Below are 18,487 nucleotides of genomic sequence, written 5' to 3'. Positions count from 1 at the left end.
CGAGCCTTTCACCTCTAAAGCAAGGAATATTCTTTTAAGTATTTGTAATCTCACTTCTTCTTGTGAAGATCTTCCTTCGCTCATGTCGAAATTTAATTTCCCAATGATGCTTCCGGATACTCCTCAAGTTTACATTGAAATTGGGCTAAAATGCAAAAAAGAGGAACTTATGGAAATTATATATCAACTTGCGCAATCTCAAAGAATACAATTGATGGTGAGCATTGGTTTATTAATAAGTAAAGCCCGAAGAAATCAAATAAATGCTGGAGCAAGTGTGCAAAGTGCAAAAGATCTGAGATGCGGAGTTTGCGCAGATTCAACGATTTGCATCTTCCAAACAGATGTATGTGTGGGATTCAAACTCTGTGAAACTGTTGGTTGCACTCTCAGCTCAACAATCCCATTTTCAAATAAAAACTTTGATGGATTGAATGTGCAGAGTACTTGCGATGTTCAGTCTTCATCCACTTCATCATCATCATCATCTTCTTCTTCTTCTTCTTCTTCTTCTTTGTCATCAACTCAAATTGATGCAGCAAAGTTGCAGTCAATGAGCTCTCTCCTTTCTAAGATCGTCCACTCAATGTCGAAATCTGCTGAGTTTCTCCAGCGGTTCTTGGCAATGCACACACTCGGAGTGTCTGCCGACTCCAGCTATGCGAATGACAGCCAACAGGAATGCGACGAAGAGGCATTGAGGAACATGTGCCTTTCCGACGACTCATTCACGATTCAGACGCTTTCTGCACACAAACTGACTTCGATTCACGCAAAGCGGGTGATGGCGCATTGGAAGCGTATTCAGGATGAAAAAGCGAAGGGAAGCGGAAACAGCCAGGCAGATATGAATTGCGATGACAAAGTGATTGAGCAGATAAAGAATGAGATGGAGAAAGAAGAGAACAAGATGCTTGAACTTATGAAAAGCGTCTCTTCTGACTTAAGGAGCAAGATTTCAAAGGACAACTGGGAAGTTAGGCGCAAGCTGAATGGGAAGCTGAAGACGCAGAGCGAAAAGGAGGAATATTCGAATGTGGAGGACTTTGCGGATCGCTATGTCGATGGCCTAAAGCCATCTGAGTATTTGGAGAACCTTCAAATCGTCTGCTCTGCCACTCCTCGCACAGTACAGAAGTTTGTGAATATTTTCACATGTGGCGACTTGTGCCAGCAGTGCAAGCAGCAAATGTCTTCTGCAAGTCAGTCTTCTTCTTCTTCTTCTTCTTCTTCTTCTTCTGTATCGAATGTTTTGCCAGCTTTGCCTGACAATCTGAATGTGAGTCTTGCTCTGAAAGCACGCCGTGTTCTGCTTAGCGATGGCTGGTGCTGCCTTGCACGGCATTATCCTCTCATTGCACTCACCTTTGCAGTTGAATGGGGAAAAGCTCTGAGGGAATCTGCTTTTCGTTCTTCGGAGGCAGGAGATATGCAGGAAGATGGAGAAAGCACTGTGTCAGATAGCACAGCACCTGCTTCATCATCATCTGAAGATCCATATGCAGAATTTCCTCCAGTTTTAAGGAGTACGTTGAAAGAAGCAGGAGAAGCGAAGAAGAAGACACTGCCGTTCAACTTATGTGCTCATGCATTTATGTTTTGTGAGTACATGAACATGATTCTGCCAATTCTCTCTTCCAGGCATTCTTTGCTGTTCCCATCAGAGTCGTCGATTTCAGACTGCTCTTCTTCTTCGGAAATGAACAAGATGAAAGACGAATCTGAGTGCCACGCTGAACCTTCTCAATATTTCACTCTGTTCTTCACGCTCCTCAACATTCTGTTCCTGTTCAACGAAGCCAGAAGCATCAACATCTCACGGGCTGTGCGGTATATGCCGTCGCAGATTGCCCAGTGGGTCATATGCGCGTTGATTGAACAAAATGCACTGGACACTAACGCCATCGCAGCGAACACTGAAACCGGCAGCTGCTTCAAACTGCCAAGTGTGCAGGAGATTCACTGGGCCGACGGAGAAAGTGTCCTTCCGACTGCGCTGCTTCCGTCGCTTTCAATGCTGCGTGGCACCAACCGCAACGACGACTTCACAGCACCAGTGGAAATGTCCCACAGAGAAGGATACAACTTAGAGCGTCGTTTTGTCCGGACATGCTACGAAAACTGGGTGGAGGCATCGCGTCTGCAGACTGTTCCGTGCGCGCTGAGGGGATCCATCAGCTCCTTCGCCTTTGGGCACAAGGACAACAGGCTGGGGCATCCGTTCGGAGTAGGAAGGGTGTATAACAGCTATTACGATGTACACAGGAATACAGTGGAGAACGAGAGAGATGTGCCAGTTGACTGGGAGATCATGCTTTTTGACAATGTGGCGCACCGTCTGCACTGCAACACCCTCAGCGATCTTGTCTTGCTGAACACGCCGGGCGAAGACTTCTTCTGCAGCAGGTTCCACTTCTTGCGCAAGATGAACAGGAAGCAGGCGAGGCAGCTGTATTGTGCTGAAGGAGTGATCCCAGGGCTGCTTGGTCTGCAAAAGGAAACAGCATTCCCACTTCTTCCGTCTGCGCTGCCTTTCACCCTCGCATTCCGCGACAAAGATGGGGTGCTGATCGGAAAATTCTTGAGATTACTTCCTCATTCCTTGCGTCATGAAGAGGCGCGCTTCGCAAAGAGGATCATTGAGGCATACAAGGCAAAGGACCCAGACCCGAAGGTTGTGTCTGAATACGACAATGCCACGTTGACCAATGCCCAGTTCCTTCCGTTTGACGAGTGTCTCAAATGCCTCGAAGACTACACACACAGCGAAGCAGACGAGAAGCGATCGAAATCCGCTGAAACGATCTTGAAATGCGGAGCACTCAACCAGTCGTCCTCTGAAGGTTGCACAGATTCGTCTCAAAACTCTCTTGTCAGGGCGTTCTGCTATGTGGCGAAGATGAAGAGAGAGCGAGACACAGTACGGACTGAAGTGCTGCAGCATCTGACAGAAATCTCGAGGCGCAGCTTACGCTCTCTTTCTGGCAAACAGCCGATTGAATGTGACATGACATGCAACAGCCAGAATGCAGAGGAGTGCAATGGGTGCTCTGAAGAGTGGGATCATGTGATTGGATACATCAACGAATACTTCCGCTCGATGATGTCTGACCCGTCAACCAGCAACGAGTCGTATGGGAAAGCGAGAAAGTTCCTGATACTGATTGCTCCGTTCCTTCCGCTCGACTTTAAGGAGAAAGGAACAGCTGCAACAGCAGAGTCGGCTTCGGCTTCAGCCTCTGCAACTGCTGCTGCATCGTCGGCCAGCTCTCAGTCAAACAAGCAAGGCATGGAATATCCACATCCACGAGCCGCATTTGCCACTCCCACAGATTGGGCCATATCGCTCTTCTCTGAGCTGTCGAAGCTTGTGATGGGCTCTCTTGATGGTGGTTCGAATTCCTTTGAAGAAGGAAAGAGAAACGCATCAGAATTCAGAGAAGTCACCAAGGCGAAGTGGTGGAATTGGGTGGAGCAAAATGCAGCTGAGTGGAAGTCCCGGCAAATGAACGGAATGATAAAAGGTTTCTGCCAGACATTTTTGGGTTGCAAATTGAATGAAAAAGAAAAGCAAGAGCTGAAGAAGAGGAAGATGGCAAGGCAGCATCAACTTGTTCAAAGAGGATTCATCCACAAAATGGATGTGGAACAGCATAGTTGCCAGAAGTGTGACGGAAACAGTGATATGTTTTCTGTCAGAACGAAAGCCATGCGGCTTTTGCTGTCTTTTGCCACTGATCCTTACGAGGGAATTGATGGTGCCTGGCAAGCCATTCAATCGTGCTCCACGGATGGAGTTGAGCATACTTGGATTGCTATGGCAAAGGAGCTCGTAGGCTCGTTCCCAACGCTGTACACCAACGAAGCGCTGATGTCGTGGATGCTGAAAAAGAGAATTGATCTTATCCGACCAGCACTGCGTTATCAGGTGATTGAGCTGCTCAACAAAGGAAAGAAGGAAGACTGGATTCTGTCGAATGAAAGCGAAGAACTCCGCAAAACTTTGTCAACGGACTTGCCAAAAACATCAATTACAATCGGGAATTCGATGGCTTCACTGACACAGAAGGAGTCAGAGCAGCTGGCAGACGACATTATTGAGAGCTTGCTGCATGAAAGACAGAGAGTTGACTGCGATGGAATGCCATATTGTGTGGCCTTCACGAACGGAATTAAGCAGCTCCTTAAGCTTGTGGGAGCAAGTGCACATGTTGGAAAACTGCTGCAAAATGCTATGAAAAATAAAGACAAGATAGGTTTTGCTCTTGCCGCAAGCTATTCCATTTTTCATATTGATAGTAAAAAAGTTAGAGAATTGATTAAACAAAATATGATAAACAAATTTTTGTCTCAAAAAGACAACGATGAAGAAGAAGCTGCTGGAACTGGTGTAGACAGTGCAGAAGCGAGCGATTGTGAATGTGAATGTGAAGATGAAGATGATAATGAAGATGATAAGGAAGATGAAGATGAAGGTGAAGGTGAAGATGAAGATAGTGATGATTGTGATAGTGAATGCGATGATTTTGAAAGCGGAGATGGAAGCGATTTTGACAGTGAAGGAGGTGACAGTGAAAGAACCAATGAGTCTAAAGATGCTGAAGATGATCATATGTCTGATGATGCGAAAAAGAGGAGTGAAACTATGAAGAACAATCATTTGATGCAAGTCATTGCTCAATCACTCACATTGGATGAGCAAATGAAGTTGCTGGATAAACTGATTGCAAAGGATAAGCAAAAGTTTACTTTGGCAGAAATACTCATTTATTCGGCTGTGACGAAAGCAGTTAATAGTGGCGATGAAAAAGTGTGTGAAGATGTCCTCGCAAAGATATTTGCACTTTTGGGTATTGCCGAAGAATTAGGGATGAAGCAATTCAAATTGATGCGCCTTTTGAAGAGATACTTCTTGAACGACAAGAGAACTTGGGCCAAAATGACAGAAAAGGCAATGAAGGAGAATGAGTACAAATCATTGTGTTCACTCGTCATGGATGACATTCTCCTGTACCTGGCAGGAAACTGCAGCGACACAGCAACAATTTCAGGCTTGTACGACTTTTTCCTCACTTTCCTTGGAAGCAAATTTGGATCAGCTCGAATTTTGACTACAGTTCAGTTTATGAATCAGTTTAATCTCGGAAGATTTAAGTTTTGGCTGATGCAGTGCCCCAGCGGATGTGAGGACTCACTCGCTAAGATTGCGGAGAAGCTGATTCAGATAGCCAACTCGAAACCCACTTGCAAGTTGGACAATGATATCATGAAGAAAAGCATTGAAGCTTTGTTCGTGCTATGCAAAGCTAACTATGCAAATAACGTGAGTAAGTCAAAAGAAATGATGAAAAAACTCACTATGCAGATTATTTCATCTGAAAAGGGGTATCTTCTTCAATTCCTCCTTCAGAAAGTGAGAGAGGAAATAAGCCATTACTCGCTTTCAGATAACATTGGATCAGGACTTATAGGGTGCATCTGCGGAATTCTTTCGGCACTGAGAACGTCGAAAGGATTGAAAGGAGAATACATCTTGTTGGTGCTGAATGTCACACCGTTTGGCAAGCTTCCAGAAATTGTGGATGAGCTCTGCCAGTTAGAAGCGCTGTCTGTTTCTGATGTGTTTGACTCTTCTTTGGGCGACGCCATTTCTAGTTCGCTGTGGGCAGTGCAACTGAAGAGAATGACAGCTGCGCACTATTTGCTATCCCCTTATGTGAATGCAATTGAAAGAAGCGACAAGGGCATCGAGCTTGTCAAGCCTATTGCAACGTCGCCCAACAACATCTGTAGACTGTTGTTTGTAATTCTATATAAGAAGTTCCCACTGAAGTGCTGGCTGAGACTCGGGCTGAAGTCGAAGGACGATGATCCGTTTATTGGAAGCATGAGCTCGTTTATTTTGTCACCCTTCAGAGAGACATGTGAAAAAGAAGAGAAACTGAAAGAGTTGTTTATGAAATCCTGTTAACAATAATTTTTTAGAATATTAATTAATTTATTAGTATTTTTTTGAGTTTCTTTTCATTAGCTGTTAATTATCTATGTTATATATTCAGGATGATTACATTTTTCTGACTGAAAAGTTGAGCAAGTTGCTCGTTTATTCGAATATTTTATGATATTTTAAAGAAAAAAAGAAGAGTATTTCGTGAAATTTTTATTTTTTATTTTTTTTTTATTTTTTTATAAAATTCCACTTTTCACAAAATGACAGAAACATAAAGTGGAATTTTTTTTTTAATTTTTATCAACCGCAGTTTGTCGAAGCGAAACTTAATGCACAAAAAACCATGACTAACGTAAAAAGAACACTACAAAACAGCTAAAAAATGGTATTGACGATTGTAAAAAAAAGGTGAGAATAACAGAAAGAAAAAAAAGAAAAGAAACGTAAAGAAAAGAATTCCAAGCAACATGAAAACGATGTGTCAGAAAATGAAAAAATAAAATAAAAGTAAATAAAATAAAATAAAATAAAAATGCAACTGTGGTGAGCACAATCACTCACTTAAAGTGACCTTCTCGCTTGCGGTTGTGCTGTGGCTTACGCGAATATGATTGTGATGATGGCTGGTATATCAGCTGGGAATTGTATTGTGGTTGTGATGGCTGCAAAGGTGGTGGTTGCAGTGGTGGCTGAGTTACAGAGAATGTGTTTGTGGATGAAGAAGAACTAGAAGAAGAAGAAGAAGAGGGGGAGGAAGAAGAAGAAGATCCAGAAGCAACATTGTACTGACGCTGCTGAGTCCAATGGTCATTCTGATTTGCACCGACCTGCTGCTGGCTGCTTGCCGAGGATGGTGATAAGTTCATAGACTGCGCTGGTGTTGGCAGCAAGTTCCTATCATTGCTATGTTCTCGTTCTCTCTCCAAACTCTGCTTTCTGTTGGGCTCTCCCTCATCTTCCCGATCCTCAAAAGCACCTCGTTTTTTATCCTCTTCCATCAGAGCCGCACACTTCTCCATTGTGCTGATGAGATGCTTTCCAAACACAGCTTCTTCCACACGCGCCATGTTCGATGTCAGAACATCCATCATTTCTTTCCTAATTGAACTTCTGCCAACGAGCAACAGCTTCTGAATAACGTAGTTCCCAAACTGATCGTTCAGCAGGTCAAATAAATAGTTGAATCGCTCTGTTTGACTCAAAACAGATGTTTGTTGAGAAGACAATGAAGACGAAGAGGAGGAAGAAGATGAAGATGAAGAAGAACTGTGTTGCGACGGCTTGAACAAGAAAACCGAGTTCGTATGTGACGATCGTGTTTCCGGCACGTCCTTTGCCAGCGTCTCAGTTGAAGGAGAACCATCTGTGCGTTCAGGTGTGTCTCCCAGCAGCTCCTTCACAATCGACATCTGCTGCGACTCGTCGCCATACTCCACACACTTCTCCACTACATTGCTGGCGTACTTGTGCCGGCACAGCTTGTAGAAGTGCCCGTTCAGCGACTTCATCACTAGCGTCAGGATTCTAATGCTGCGCGAACGCCTTGGTTTCGCAGATGTTCCTGTGCTCCTCTCGTTTTTCTCGTATTTCTCATTCTTCTCGTTCTTTTCGGTTTTCTCGTTCTTTTCATTTTTTTCTTTCTCATCCAGCACAATCATCCTCTGCACTATATAGTTTCCGTAGCTATCCACTGCAAGCTCCATCGAATGCGTCGCCAGCGACCGCATCAGCCTTCTCCTCTGAATGGGCAGCGACAGTTCAATCAGATGCTGCATCACTCGGCTGCTGTACTGTTGCCTCGCAAGCTGGCTCAGAACATCGCTTCTGGACGCAGCTGACGAAGAAGCATACGACGATGACCTGTTCAGCTGTTTAATGTGGCGCTTCAGCTCAATCAGCTTCTTCTCAATCTCCGGGTTCTCTGCATGCTCCATTTTTAGGTCTTCATCATCGTCGTTGTCGTTGTCTCCGTCTTCACTGGAACTGCCTTCTTGGTTGCCGCAGAGGGACTGTAGTGAATCAAACAGGAACTGGAAGAGCGGGGGAGGGAAGATGTTGATCAGCAGCTGCACAACATGGTTAGCGTTCTGATCCATCATTGCTGCGACCACCAAGTTCTCTCCATTCAGCTCAGCCATCATCTCCGCGCCTCTTGTGGGGTCGATGCATGACAAAATCTTCTGCACCACCCGGCAGGCATACTTGTGGAAGCTGAACTCGATTATGTGCCCGCGCAACGCTATCGCTAGCATAGAGGCATAAGTCGTGAATGAACTGGATTTGCATGTCAATGACTCCAACGATGACATCAGCACAGGCATCGATGTTGGAGGCTCCTTCTCTGATCCTTTGTCTTTCTCTCTGTCTCTATCAACCAGCTTCTTCTTCCTCTCTCTGTCTCTTTCTCTCTCTTCTTTCTCCTTCCGCCATATCTCCACCTCTTCAGGTTTCAAGCAGTCTTCATCCATTTCACAGAACTTTTGCAAGATAAAGTTACCAAACTTGTCCTTCGACAATGTCAGTGTAGCTGGCAGAATCTCCATAAACAGCGCATACCGCAGCCCAACATCGCAGAAGCCGAGATTTGCCTGTATTGTGCGTGAGAGCGAGGCATCCATACAGCAGCCCACTGCTCTGCCAACAAGAGAGGTGAAGAAAGTGTGGTGTGGGGACTGACCGGGAAATGCAGAGGAAGAAGAAGAGGAAGGAGGAGGAGATTGAGAGGCAGGGGAGGAAGAAGGAGAGGAGAAGGGAGAAGAGGCGGAATTTGAGACGGATGAAGATGAAGATGAAGAGGAAGGGGAAGAAGAAGGGCCAGAAGATGAAGGAGATGAACCAGAAGTAACTAAGCTCAAAGATAATGGTCCAGATGATGGCGAAGTGGAAAAGCTCAATGAAGAAGTTGGGGGTGGAGAAGAATACTGTGGGAAAGGCGAGCCTTGTGCCTGAGAAGAGTAAGGCTGCTGAGCAGTGTGAGGGAGAGGAGCAGATGCAACAGAAGACGATGGAGAACTGCCTGAACGTGTTGGAGAAGGCAGCAGATACGGATGCATCTGTGAATTCTGTGAGCTACTGCCTCTGTATGATTGTTGGCTGTTACTACTACTGCTGCTGTTATTACTGTTGTTGCTCTGTTGATTGGAAAAGAACTGAGAATGGAACTGACTGCCTGGTTTAAACTGTACAGATGCCTGCGATGGGCGTGCAAGCAAAGGAACGCTGGACACAGCAGCTGAAGGGGAGGTTGGGGCAGGTGGGGACATTGAAGGAACAAATGCACGTGATTGCTGCTGCTGCTGTTGTTGTTGTTGAGACTGTTGCTGCTGCTGAAGGAGCTGTTGATTTTGCTGTTGTTGTTGAGCAGAAAGAGGAAGCATCTGATTCAAAGTGTATTGAGACTGTTGTTGCTGCTGTTGTTGTTGTTGTAGTTGTTGTTGTTGTTGTTGAGCCTGGATGTACTGCTCCTGCTGCATCTGTGCCTGTATCAGTGATTGTGAACGTGAAGGTGATTGAGAAGGAGATAGAGATTGAGACTGAATTTGAGACTGGAAGATCTGCTGCTGTGGGAGTGACAAGTGGAACGACAGCTGCTCGCCGAGTGATGGCTGAGGCGGAGAATTGAGAAGATCGCTTTCAGAAGGAGGAGTGAAGGAGATGGTACCACTCGAAGGAGAAGAAGATGAAGATGAGGAAGATGAAGAGGAAGAGGAAGATGAAAGGGAAGAAGAAGAAGAAGCGGCTAAAGAGCCATAGTGTGCGTGGGTTGAAGGGTTTTGGGAGAAGGAAGGATAGGTGAGTGAGAGATTTGGTGGAAGCATGTTCATCTGCATGGAAGAGGCTGAATCTGAGTTTGTTTCATTGAAATATTAGTAATAAATAAAATTCATTAGTAAATTTTTCATAAAGTTAAACAAATAAAGGAATATAAAATGAAAATGTAAAGAAATAGATCATTTGTTAATGACAACATTGAGAATTTCATAGATAACATTTACAAAAACCAATCACATTTAAAAAAAAAAAATAAATAAAATTTAATAACAGCAAACCATTAGCACCAGCAAAGTTGCTGAGGGGCATGTTGACTGAATTGACAACAGGCGAAAGCGAGCCAGCAGACTGAGGAAGAGCAGAATACTGAGACTGTGGGGAAGAAGGGAATGTGGGTAGATATGACATAATGGTTGAATGTGCTGATGAAGATGAAGATGAGGAGGAGGAAGAAGAAGAAGCAGAAGAAGATTGAGAAGAAGATGATGATGATGACATATTCATTGAAGCTTGCCCAGCTATAGAAGGATTGCCCATCTGATACTGCAGATTCTGTAGCGACTGCTGACCTGCAGAAACAGGCGATGTTGAAGACATCTGCACTCCCATTTGAGATAAGCCCTCAGATGGAAGATGTTGATACATTGCATATGGATTGCTCATACTGGACTGCAGCTGCAATGCAAGTGGATAAGAATCGCTCGAAGGAGAAGAAGCGCCATTGTTCAAGAGGGAAGAGACAGAAGAAGGTGAGGAAGAGGAAGGAGAAGTGGGTGATAGCAATAAAACAGATGAGGAGGAGGATGACGATGATGATGGATTTGAAGCAGCAGCAGAGGCTGCTGCAGATGAAGCCTGGAACAATACAGAGCCAGCAGTTGCTGAGGCTGGTGATGTAACATTCTGTGATAACTGCACAAACGCACTGGACGAGTTAATCGAATGCTCCGATGGAGAAGAAGAGGCAGAAATAGAAGCAGAAGTATTAAATCCCATTGGATCTGCAGCCATCTGCATTCCAACTGACTGTCCGTCTCCCACAGCTGCCTGATACATCATTCTGTTCTGGTGTCTCTTATTCCCTGCACTTGATATCATTGCCATATTTCCTGTGATTACATCCTGAAACGCGGGGGAAGGAACAAATGACTTGGAAGTTACTTTCAGCGCTGATGTGAATGAAGGCTGGCTCACATTCACTGGAGATGAGGAAGAGCTGTTCAGAGGCCGAGGAGACGTTGAACCAGAAAACAGATTTGAGATTGAGTTGAATGAGTCTGTTGGTGACAGCATCTGAGAACTGCCCACTGAGCTTCTTGACTTCAGTGAATGCAATCCACCACCATTAGCACCACCATCATTTCCTCCACTCCCTCCTCCACTAGTTGCAAGAGGAGGTGATGTCGGAGGCGGAATAAGCCCCACAGGAGATAAAGAGGCATGCATCACAGGCGATGACGCTGATCTTAGCTGCTCCAGTGAGTGTGATGCTGTCATGCTCCGGTTGTATGCTGAGCCTGGCTGGTTGCTCAATCCAAGCCCACTGCTTCCACCACTACCTCCTCCTCCACTTATGCCACTAACACTAACATTTACATTAACATTTACACCATTCATTTTACTACTGCCACTGCCACTCCCATTCATCAGCTCATTCAACCTCCCCAATGACATTGAAGGGCTCCTTTCTCCAACACCTTGCCCACTCCTCCAGCTCTCCACAAGTCTATTGAGCTCCTCCATCTTCATCTGCCCTGAAAAGTCCCTTGGTGTTGTTTTCCCCATCTCATCATCCAGAAACTGACTCAGCCGAATGTCATTGCCCAGCCGCTGTGGGCCTGCAGACATCGCAGCAGGCGGAGTGGGTGTGGTTGGGGAAGGCAGAGGAGACGAAGAGAATACAAGCATTTCGGGCGGGAGTGTGCGGGGCGTGAAGGAAGGAGAGGAAGAAGATGAGTTCGGATAAGAGCCAGAGACAGAAACAGAGGCGGAGGCAGATGCGGAGGGGGAGGCTGAAATAGAAGGAGAGCGAGAGAAAGGGATAGGGGAAACGCCAGATGACAAAAGAGAAGAAGAAGAAGGAGATTGAAGGGCTCCTGTTGGAGTGGTGGGGAACGGATCAGATGGGTTGCGATCAAGTTCTAATCGGGCTTTATTGTAGCTGATGTTATTGATTCCATTAATGTTTGTATTATTATTTGAAATGTTGCTGTTATTACTGTTGTTCATATTACTATTACTATTACTATTACTACTGTTATTATTATTATTATTATTATTGCTGTTATGCTTGCTGATGATGAACGGATCTGGATGCTCCACAAACGCCGGATCAATCAGAGACAGTATCTGCTTAGGCACATAATCCATGTTATTGTTATTGTTGTTATTGATATTGCTGATACTACTGCTGCTACCAGATAAGCTGGACTCAGAAATAGATGAATGGGGTGATAACAAACCAGAAGAAGATGATGATGATGATGATGAAGTAAAAGAACCAGAAGCAGAAGAAGACAAAACAGCAGAGCCATTAATTGATCCTGCGCTGTTATTGCGTGAAGATAAAGCAGCTGTCGAAGACGAGGCTGAGCTTGTGGTCACATAAGAGGCTGGGGACTGATACATCGTCTGCGAAGAATAAAGAGAAGAACCCGCCGTCGGCATCAGAGGAGACGATTCGCCTCTCATCTGCAGCTGCTCCTCTAATTCTAAAGGCAACCTTTCTCTGCTGACTCTTATATCCCTCATATCCCTCACATCTCTGTTATCTCTCCTTCTCCCCACAGACAATGGATACAGCGGGGTTGAATGCGACAGAGGAGGTGGAGGTGAAGGTTGCACCGAATGCTCGGGAGGGGAAGGCTGAGGTGTCATAAACGACGATTCATCTCTCATACCTAAAATTGGTGATGTATACGAACCAACTCCCCCTTCCTCTGAGCAGCTTGGTATGCCGCCAAGCACAGAGCCTTCTTCTTCTCTTCTGTTGTCTGAATCTCTTCTCCCTGTGAAACTGGCTGCTTCATTCAGCTGTGAGTCGTCCATTGAATGCAGTGTGGAGGATAAATGAGTCATGGCAGACATCGAATGGAGTGTATTGAAAGAAGACAGAGCATTGCTTCTCCGCTGCATGCCTTCATCTTGGCTGTCTTCGATGTCTTCATCATAGAGAGACGGGATAATCAGATGGGAGGGCCTGGGAGAGGCAACTTTCACAGCAGAGAGGGAAGAGGTGGAGAGGGAAGAGGAAGATGCTGTGAGAGAAAGAGCTGTAGATGATGAGGAAGAAGAAGATGATGATGATGATGATGATGATGTATTTGGTGTGATAGAGCGATGTGTTGACTGCAAAAAGGAAGGAGAAGTAATTGAATGAGAAGCTGATTGAGAGGTCTGCAGTGAAGATGTGGAAGTGGTGGATGAGGTTGAAATTGAAGAAGAAGAAGAAGATGATGACGACGACGACGACGAAGGAGAAGAAGATGATGATGATGAAGAAGCAGATGAGATGCTATAGTTTGATGATATAACAGGCGAACGCTTCAGAAGTGATGAATGATGAATGCTGTGCTCCTGGTCAGACGTCTGAGACAGCACAGGAGACGAAAAAGCAGAGAAAGGCGAAGGGATTGGTGAGACAGACGACATCATACGCTCAGCTGTGCTGGGGCCACTGGTTAGTTCATGATAGGCTATGTTGTGGTGCTGATGCTGATGTTGAGATTGTTGTTGCTGTTGAGACAGTTGTTGGATGTTTTGGATGTTTTGTATATTTTGCTGTTGATTGAGGCTATTGAATTGATTGAGATTATTAAGTTGATTCATTGCCTGCCTATTCTGCTGTCTGCTCTGACTGCCCTGTGCATTCTGTCTCTGTTGAGTGTGTTGGCTATGCAAATGTTGACTCTGACTGAGATTCTGATTCTGACTCTGATGTTGTTGATTCTGATGCTGATTCTGATGCTGATGCTGATGTTGATGTCTAAGCAGCATCGACTCCCTCAGCATCTGCTGGCTTTCCTCTGCTTTCGACACAATCAGCTGTGGAGAGCGGTCAAATGATACACCCAGCGAAGATGCAGTAAGCGGCGGGGAAGATGGCGAAGGCAAAGGAGAAGACGAAAAAGCAGATGAAAGCGCAGAAGAAAGTGCAGACGAAAGCGAAGAAGAAGGCGAAGAAGGCGAGTGTGGCTGAGGATTCATGCCCAGTTCAGAGCAGAACGAAGGAGAAAGAGAAGGCTCTCGATCTGGCGAGTAATGGGGCATTCTTGCAGAACCGGAGGAAAAAGTGCTTTTGAATGGAAGAGAAGCAATGTGTGACATTCCCATCTGTTGAGAGCTTGCTTCAGGGCCAGAAAGAGAGATAGAGCCAGAGCCAATAGCTGAGATTGAGGCAGAAATAGAGGCAGAGATTGAATTAGAAGCAGAAGCAGAGAGAGAAGCAGAAGGAGGAAGAGGAGGGGGAGAAGCAGAGGAGCCATGGCCGATGTATGAGGAAGACACAGAGGCTGAGGGGGATAAGGAGGAAATAGTGGGTGAGGTGGAGGAGAACGAAGGATGGGCTGAATTGGGCATTCCTGTGCTGATGACGCCTTGTGAATAGTGCTGAGACAGAAACGAGCTTTGCGAGGCAGCGGCGCCAAGCAGAGAGGAAGGAGACGCTGCTGAAGAAGAAGAGGAGGAGGAGGAAGAAGAAGAGGAAGATGATGGAGATGATGATGCTGATGATGACAAAGATTGTACAGACTGAGAAGATTGGTATACTCCTGAGGTTTGCCCTTGAATGAACTGCCCGTGTGCCTGTGGCGGCAGAGGCGACAGCGCATGCAAAGAAGCAGGCGACGTTCGCATATTTCCCGTGGAGTCCATCCCAAACAGCCCATTTTCAGTCTGCAGGCTGTTCTCATACGAAAGCTCCGGAGCAAAAAAAGGCGAAATGAGTGAAGAAGAACCTGAGCCAGAGCCAGAAAATGTAGAGACGCGAGACGGGGGAGAAGAAGACGACGACGAAGGAGAAGGTGACGTGGAGCTGTATGTGCCAGTGGCTGAGGTCGGGTCAGACATCTGAGAAGAGCTTGATGTGATGAAGGTGGAGGAAGGGGAGGTTCCGGGTGTGATGAACTGGTTGCGGGGGGAGGTGGAGAATGACAGCTGCGCAGCAGAAGCAAGGGAAGTATTCGAATTATGAGAAGCATTTACAGTATTAGCAGTGTTAGACATGTTGCTTCCACCAATAGCTGATTGATTGGGTATCTGAAGTGTCGGCTTGGGGAACTGGGAGTCGAAGGGCGAGCTGAGCGAAGAAATTAAAGAGGAGAATGAAGATCGTGGGTAGTTCAGTGCAGATGAGGGGGAGACAGGCTGATTTTGGGAGGAAGGAGAAGTGGAAGCAGAAGAAGAAGATGTAGAAGAAGAGGGAGAAGAAGACAGGGAAGTGAGTGAAGTGACATTCGAAGTGGACATTTGGTTCTCTCCGCCTGCTGAAGAAATATCGGAAACTCCTTCTGCTCCTGCTGCTCCTGCTGCTCCTGCTGCTGCTCCTGTCAGTTCTGCTTCAGCTCCTGTTTGTGTGGTGAAGATAAGATCTGACGAAGCCGGAGGCGATGACTGCGAGTGATGGGACTTCGGCATGCCGGAATTCAACTCGCTGTGGGTGTCTCCGCAGGAAGTCAGCTGCACACACGACGTCGAAGGAGGAGGCGACGAAGGCGGAAGAACAGGTGATGCTTCAGATTCGCCTCGCGGAGAATACACTTGGTCTCCGATTTCATTGTTTGTAGTGTGTGCACGAGCTAAGGAAGAGGCTTGTTGGCCCTGTTTTTTTTGTGTAAAAGAAAATGGGAGCATTGGCAAATCGAACCCATGTGTTGTTTCATTAAACTGGAAAGCATGATCTTCATTATCACCAAATAATGATGGTAAAGGAGAAAACAATGAGGGGTCCGCTCCTGAAAGACGTGTTGGAGGTGTCTGGAGCCCTGGAGAATTTATATGCCCATTCAGAAAAGTGTTTGGTGTTGGTGCTAACGTTTGAAGAGGCGTTCCGAAAAGAATAGGTGAATCAAATGATTGAGGACCAAAATATGGTGAATATCCTCCTAATGAATGATAAAGAGATGGATGTCCAGTTTTTTGTAACTGAGCAGATAACGACTGTCCTTGACGTGGATAGAATTGATTCTAATTTAAAATATATTTGAGGTAATAATTCATCAAAATATCAATTTTCAATTCAGTTAAAATTATCTATTCACTGAAATCAAATAAAAAATGAACATACTGAGAAAAATAAAGAAAAAATACTTTAACAACATAAATAAATAAAGTGAAAATACCTTGTTCTGTTTCAATCATTTGTAGTGGACACGCCATTTCGTCCCCAGGAACCGTTGAATCCAGTGTTTGGAAATTCTTTAAATTGAAAAAGGATAAAATTTGCGAAATCATTAAAAATCAGATTTAACAACAAATAAATTTCATTCATTAATTGAACATTATCATTATAATATATTAGTTGCACGAAAATAACGAAAATAAATGCATATAAACACAAGTTTAAGCAAAGCATATGGTGAAAAAGGCAAGGAAAGATCGAAGGGAAACCTGCTGTAATTGCGTATTTTCCTGCATTTGCTGCGAACCATGCTCAAATTGATCCGCATTAAGGGGATTGCTCATGTTGAAAACTTCAAATATCTCAGGAAAATAGGGAAGATAAAAATAAGAAGATCCAACCATAGTATATGAATGGAAAATTAAAATTCATGGGGTTGATCATTTTGCTTATTTCTGAATGTCAGATTCTTGCATATTTTGCAAAGTTGGCTTTTGTTTTTAATTTTAAATTTAATTTTTAATTTCAAATTTTAAGATTGCTAGTGGGGAAATTCCCTCAAATAAAGTATATGAAACAAATAAAGTAATTGCATTTTTAGATTTAAATCCTGCAAGTGAAGGTCATGTCCTTGTAATACCAAAATGTCATGGTCAAAAAATAAAGGATATTCCAGATGATTACTTGTCAGAAGTGATAGTTGCTTTGAAAAAGGTAATTTTGACATTTTTTTAAAAAACGTTTGATTTTTGGTTAGATATCAATAGGCTTAGAAAAAATGAAGGGAAAGGAATTAGATTTTAACATTTTGCAAAATAATGGAGCATCATCGGGACAAGTTGTTATGCATGCACATTTTCATCTCATCCCAAAAGAATCAGATCCTTCATCAAAGGAACTTGGACTTAAATTTACCACTTCTTCTCTTTCACCAAAAGAAGGAGAACTTGCAGCTTTAGCACAAAAGATACGTGATTGCATTTAAATTTTATGTTAACTTTCTCATTTATTCACAACAATGAATATTTAAGTATTTTTTTTTTTAATATTCATCAGCATTTTGTTTTTTGTAAAAATTTTTGCTTCAAAATAAATAAATAAATAAATAGTAGAAATAGAAATGGAAATGAGAAATTTTTGAAGAAAAATTCACAGATATTATTACATATTAGGGGTTTCGGATGAAAGATACATAATTTATATATTAATAATCAATGGTTGGAATTGATACTGTTTTGAACATAATTGATATTTGTGCTGGAGTTTTCATTGGTGGTTGTGGACTTTGCTGGTTCATAGTCAATTTCTTTAGCAATTTTTATTTCGGAAGTGTGAATTAAAAATGATATTTTGAATTTTAAAGTATTTCTTAAACACTGTTTTCAGGTCTTGTGAGCTCACTATTTATTATATTATTTGGAGTTATATTGGTAACATATGTGCTGTTCCGTCCAGCAATTATCATGGAAAATTTCGCTTTATTGGACAATTGGTTGGGATACGGTTGCTACATCTTATAGTTTGTTGTTTCTTTTTTTATTTATTTATTTAGCAAATTAACATTTTTTATATTTTAATAGCTGTGGTGTAATCTGTTGGTCAGGCGCTAATATTCCAGTTTACATTTTTGGATCATTGGTTGTTGTTCTGGGTATACTTTTTCAAAATAGTTTTTTTTTACAATGTTTTTTCAAATTTCAATTTTTTTCAATTTTATAATAGGTGTTGTATATATTGTTTTCCACTTTATAAATAAAGTTGAGAAGCCAGGACCTCTTCTTGGAGCAAAAAGCCAGCCTTCTGGTAATACAACACAATCAACATCAAAATCAACTGAAATGCCCGCACAGTCTGCGCAACCTGCTCAGCCAGCCCAGCCAGTTTATTACGAAGAGCCTGCAGCTAATAATGATGCTCAAAAATCTGCTGGAGGATCTCAACAGGAACCTGCCGTTGAAATTGAAATTGAACAAGAATCAAATGCAGGTTCAAATGCTGATCCATCTGTCGGAGCAGATGGTACAAGTACAGCGTAGTATTTTACTATTTCTGCATACTGCAAAATTTGAAAAAAGGATCAATTAGAAATTTCTCAATTTTTTTAAAGAAGTTTAATTGCATAAGAATTTTGATCAAAAAATCTTTGAAGTTGATATTTTTTTGAATTTTTTCAGTATTTTCATTCGCCCATTCTTTTGTAGTATTTTATTTTCATCAAATATTTGCTTTTTAATATTGAAAACAGCAAGAATAATCCATTCATATATTATATAGGAAAATCTCAATAAATTAATTATTTCGTTAAGATATTTGGATTTGTAATAAATTTGGATTGTTTTCAGTTTCTTTGAATATTGCGAAAAAAAAATTTTTTTATTCTTTTAAGAAAAAAGGAATGGGAATGATATCTTTGAAAATTTTGAAATAAA

General features: G+C 43.3%; 4 protein-coding genes across 4 annotated transcripts; 3 read left to right on the top strand and 1 right to left on the bottom strand.

The window, feature by feature from the left end:
* Positions 1-82: 82 nt before the first annotated feature.
* On the top strand, positions 83-6,202 carry MONOS_2778 (uncharacterized protein; the record flags this gene model as incomplete). Its single annotated transcript, XM_067872726.1, has 1 exon — positions 83-6,202. One exon carries the CDS (start codon positions 83-85, stop codon positions 5,969-5,971), a length of 5,889 nt encoding a protein of 1,962 aa, XP_067730477.1. The 3' UTR covers positions 5,972-6,202.
* On the bottom strand, positions 6,152-16,462 carry MONOS_2779 (uncharacterized protein; the record flags this gene model as incomplete). Its single annotated transcript, XM_067872727.1, has 5 exons — positions 6,152-9,794; positions 10,000-11,871; positions 12,184-15,904; positions 16,028-16,135; positions 16,328-16,462. The coding sequence occupies 5 exons, from the start codon at positions 16,460-16,462 to the stop codon at positions 6,508-6,510; spliced, it is 9,123 nt and encodes a 3,040-aa protein (XP_067730476.1). The 3' UTR covers positions 6,152-6,507.
* A 28-nt stretch (positions 16,463-16,490) lies between these two features.
* MONOS_2780 (putative Hit family protein 1) lies at positions 16,491-17,185 on the top strand. The gene is made up of 3 exons (XM_067872729.1): positions 16,491-16,544; positions 16,596-16,772; positions 16,816-17,185. The coding sequence occupies exons 1-3, from the start codon at positions 16,518-16,520 to the stop codon at positions 17,041-17,043; spliced, it is 432 nt and encodes a 143-aa protein (XP_067730475.1). The 5' UTR covers positions 16,491-16,517; the 3' UTR covers positions 17,044-17,185.
* A 67-nt stretch (positions 17,186-17,252) lies between these two features.
* Positions 17,253-18,329, top strand: MONOS_2781 (uncharacterized protein). The gene is made up of 4 exons (XM_067872730.1): positions 17,253-17,387; positions 17,445-17,577; positions 17,639-17,709; positions 17,781-18,329. The coding sequence occupies exons 1-4, from the start codon at positions 17,273-17,275 to the stop codon at positions 18,092-18,094; spliced, it is 633 nt and encodes a 210-aa protein (XP_067730474.1). The 5' UTR covers positions 17,253-17,272; the 3' UTR covers positions 18,095-18,329.
* Positions 18,330-18,487: the final 158 nt, after the last annotated feature.

The sequence above is a fragment of the Monocercomonoides exilis genome, assembly GCF_001643675.1.
Source record: "Monocercomonoides exilis strain PA203 chromosome Unknown scaffold14-1859848, whole genome shotgun sequence".
NCBI classification, from domain to species: Eukaryota; Preaxostyla; order Oxymonadida; family Polymastigidae; genus Monocercomonoides; species Monocercomonoides exilis.
This window is presented reverse-complemented; position numbering and strand designations above follow the sequence as displayed.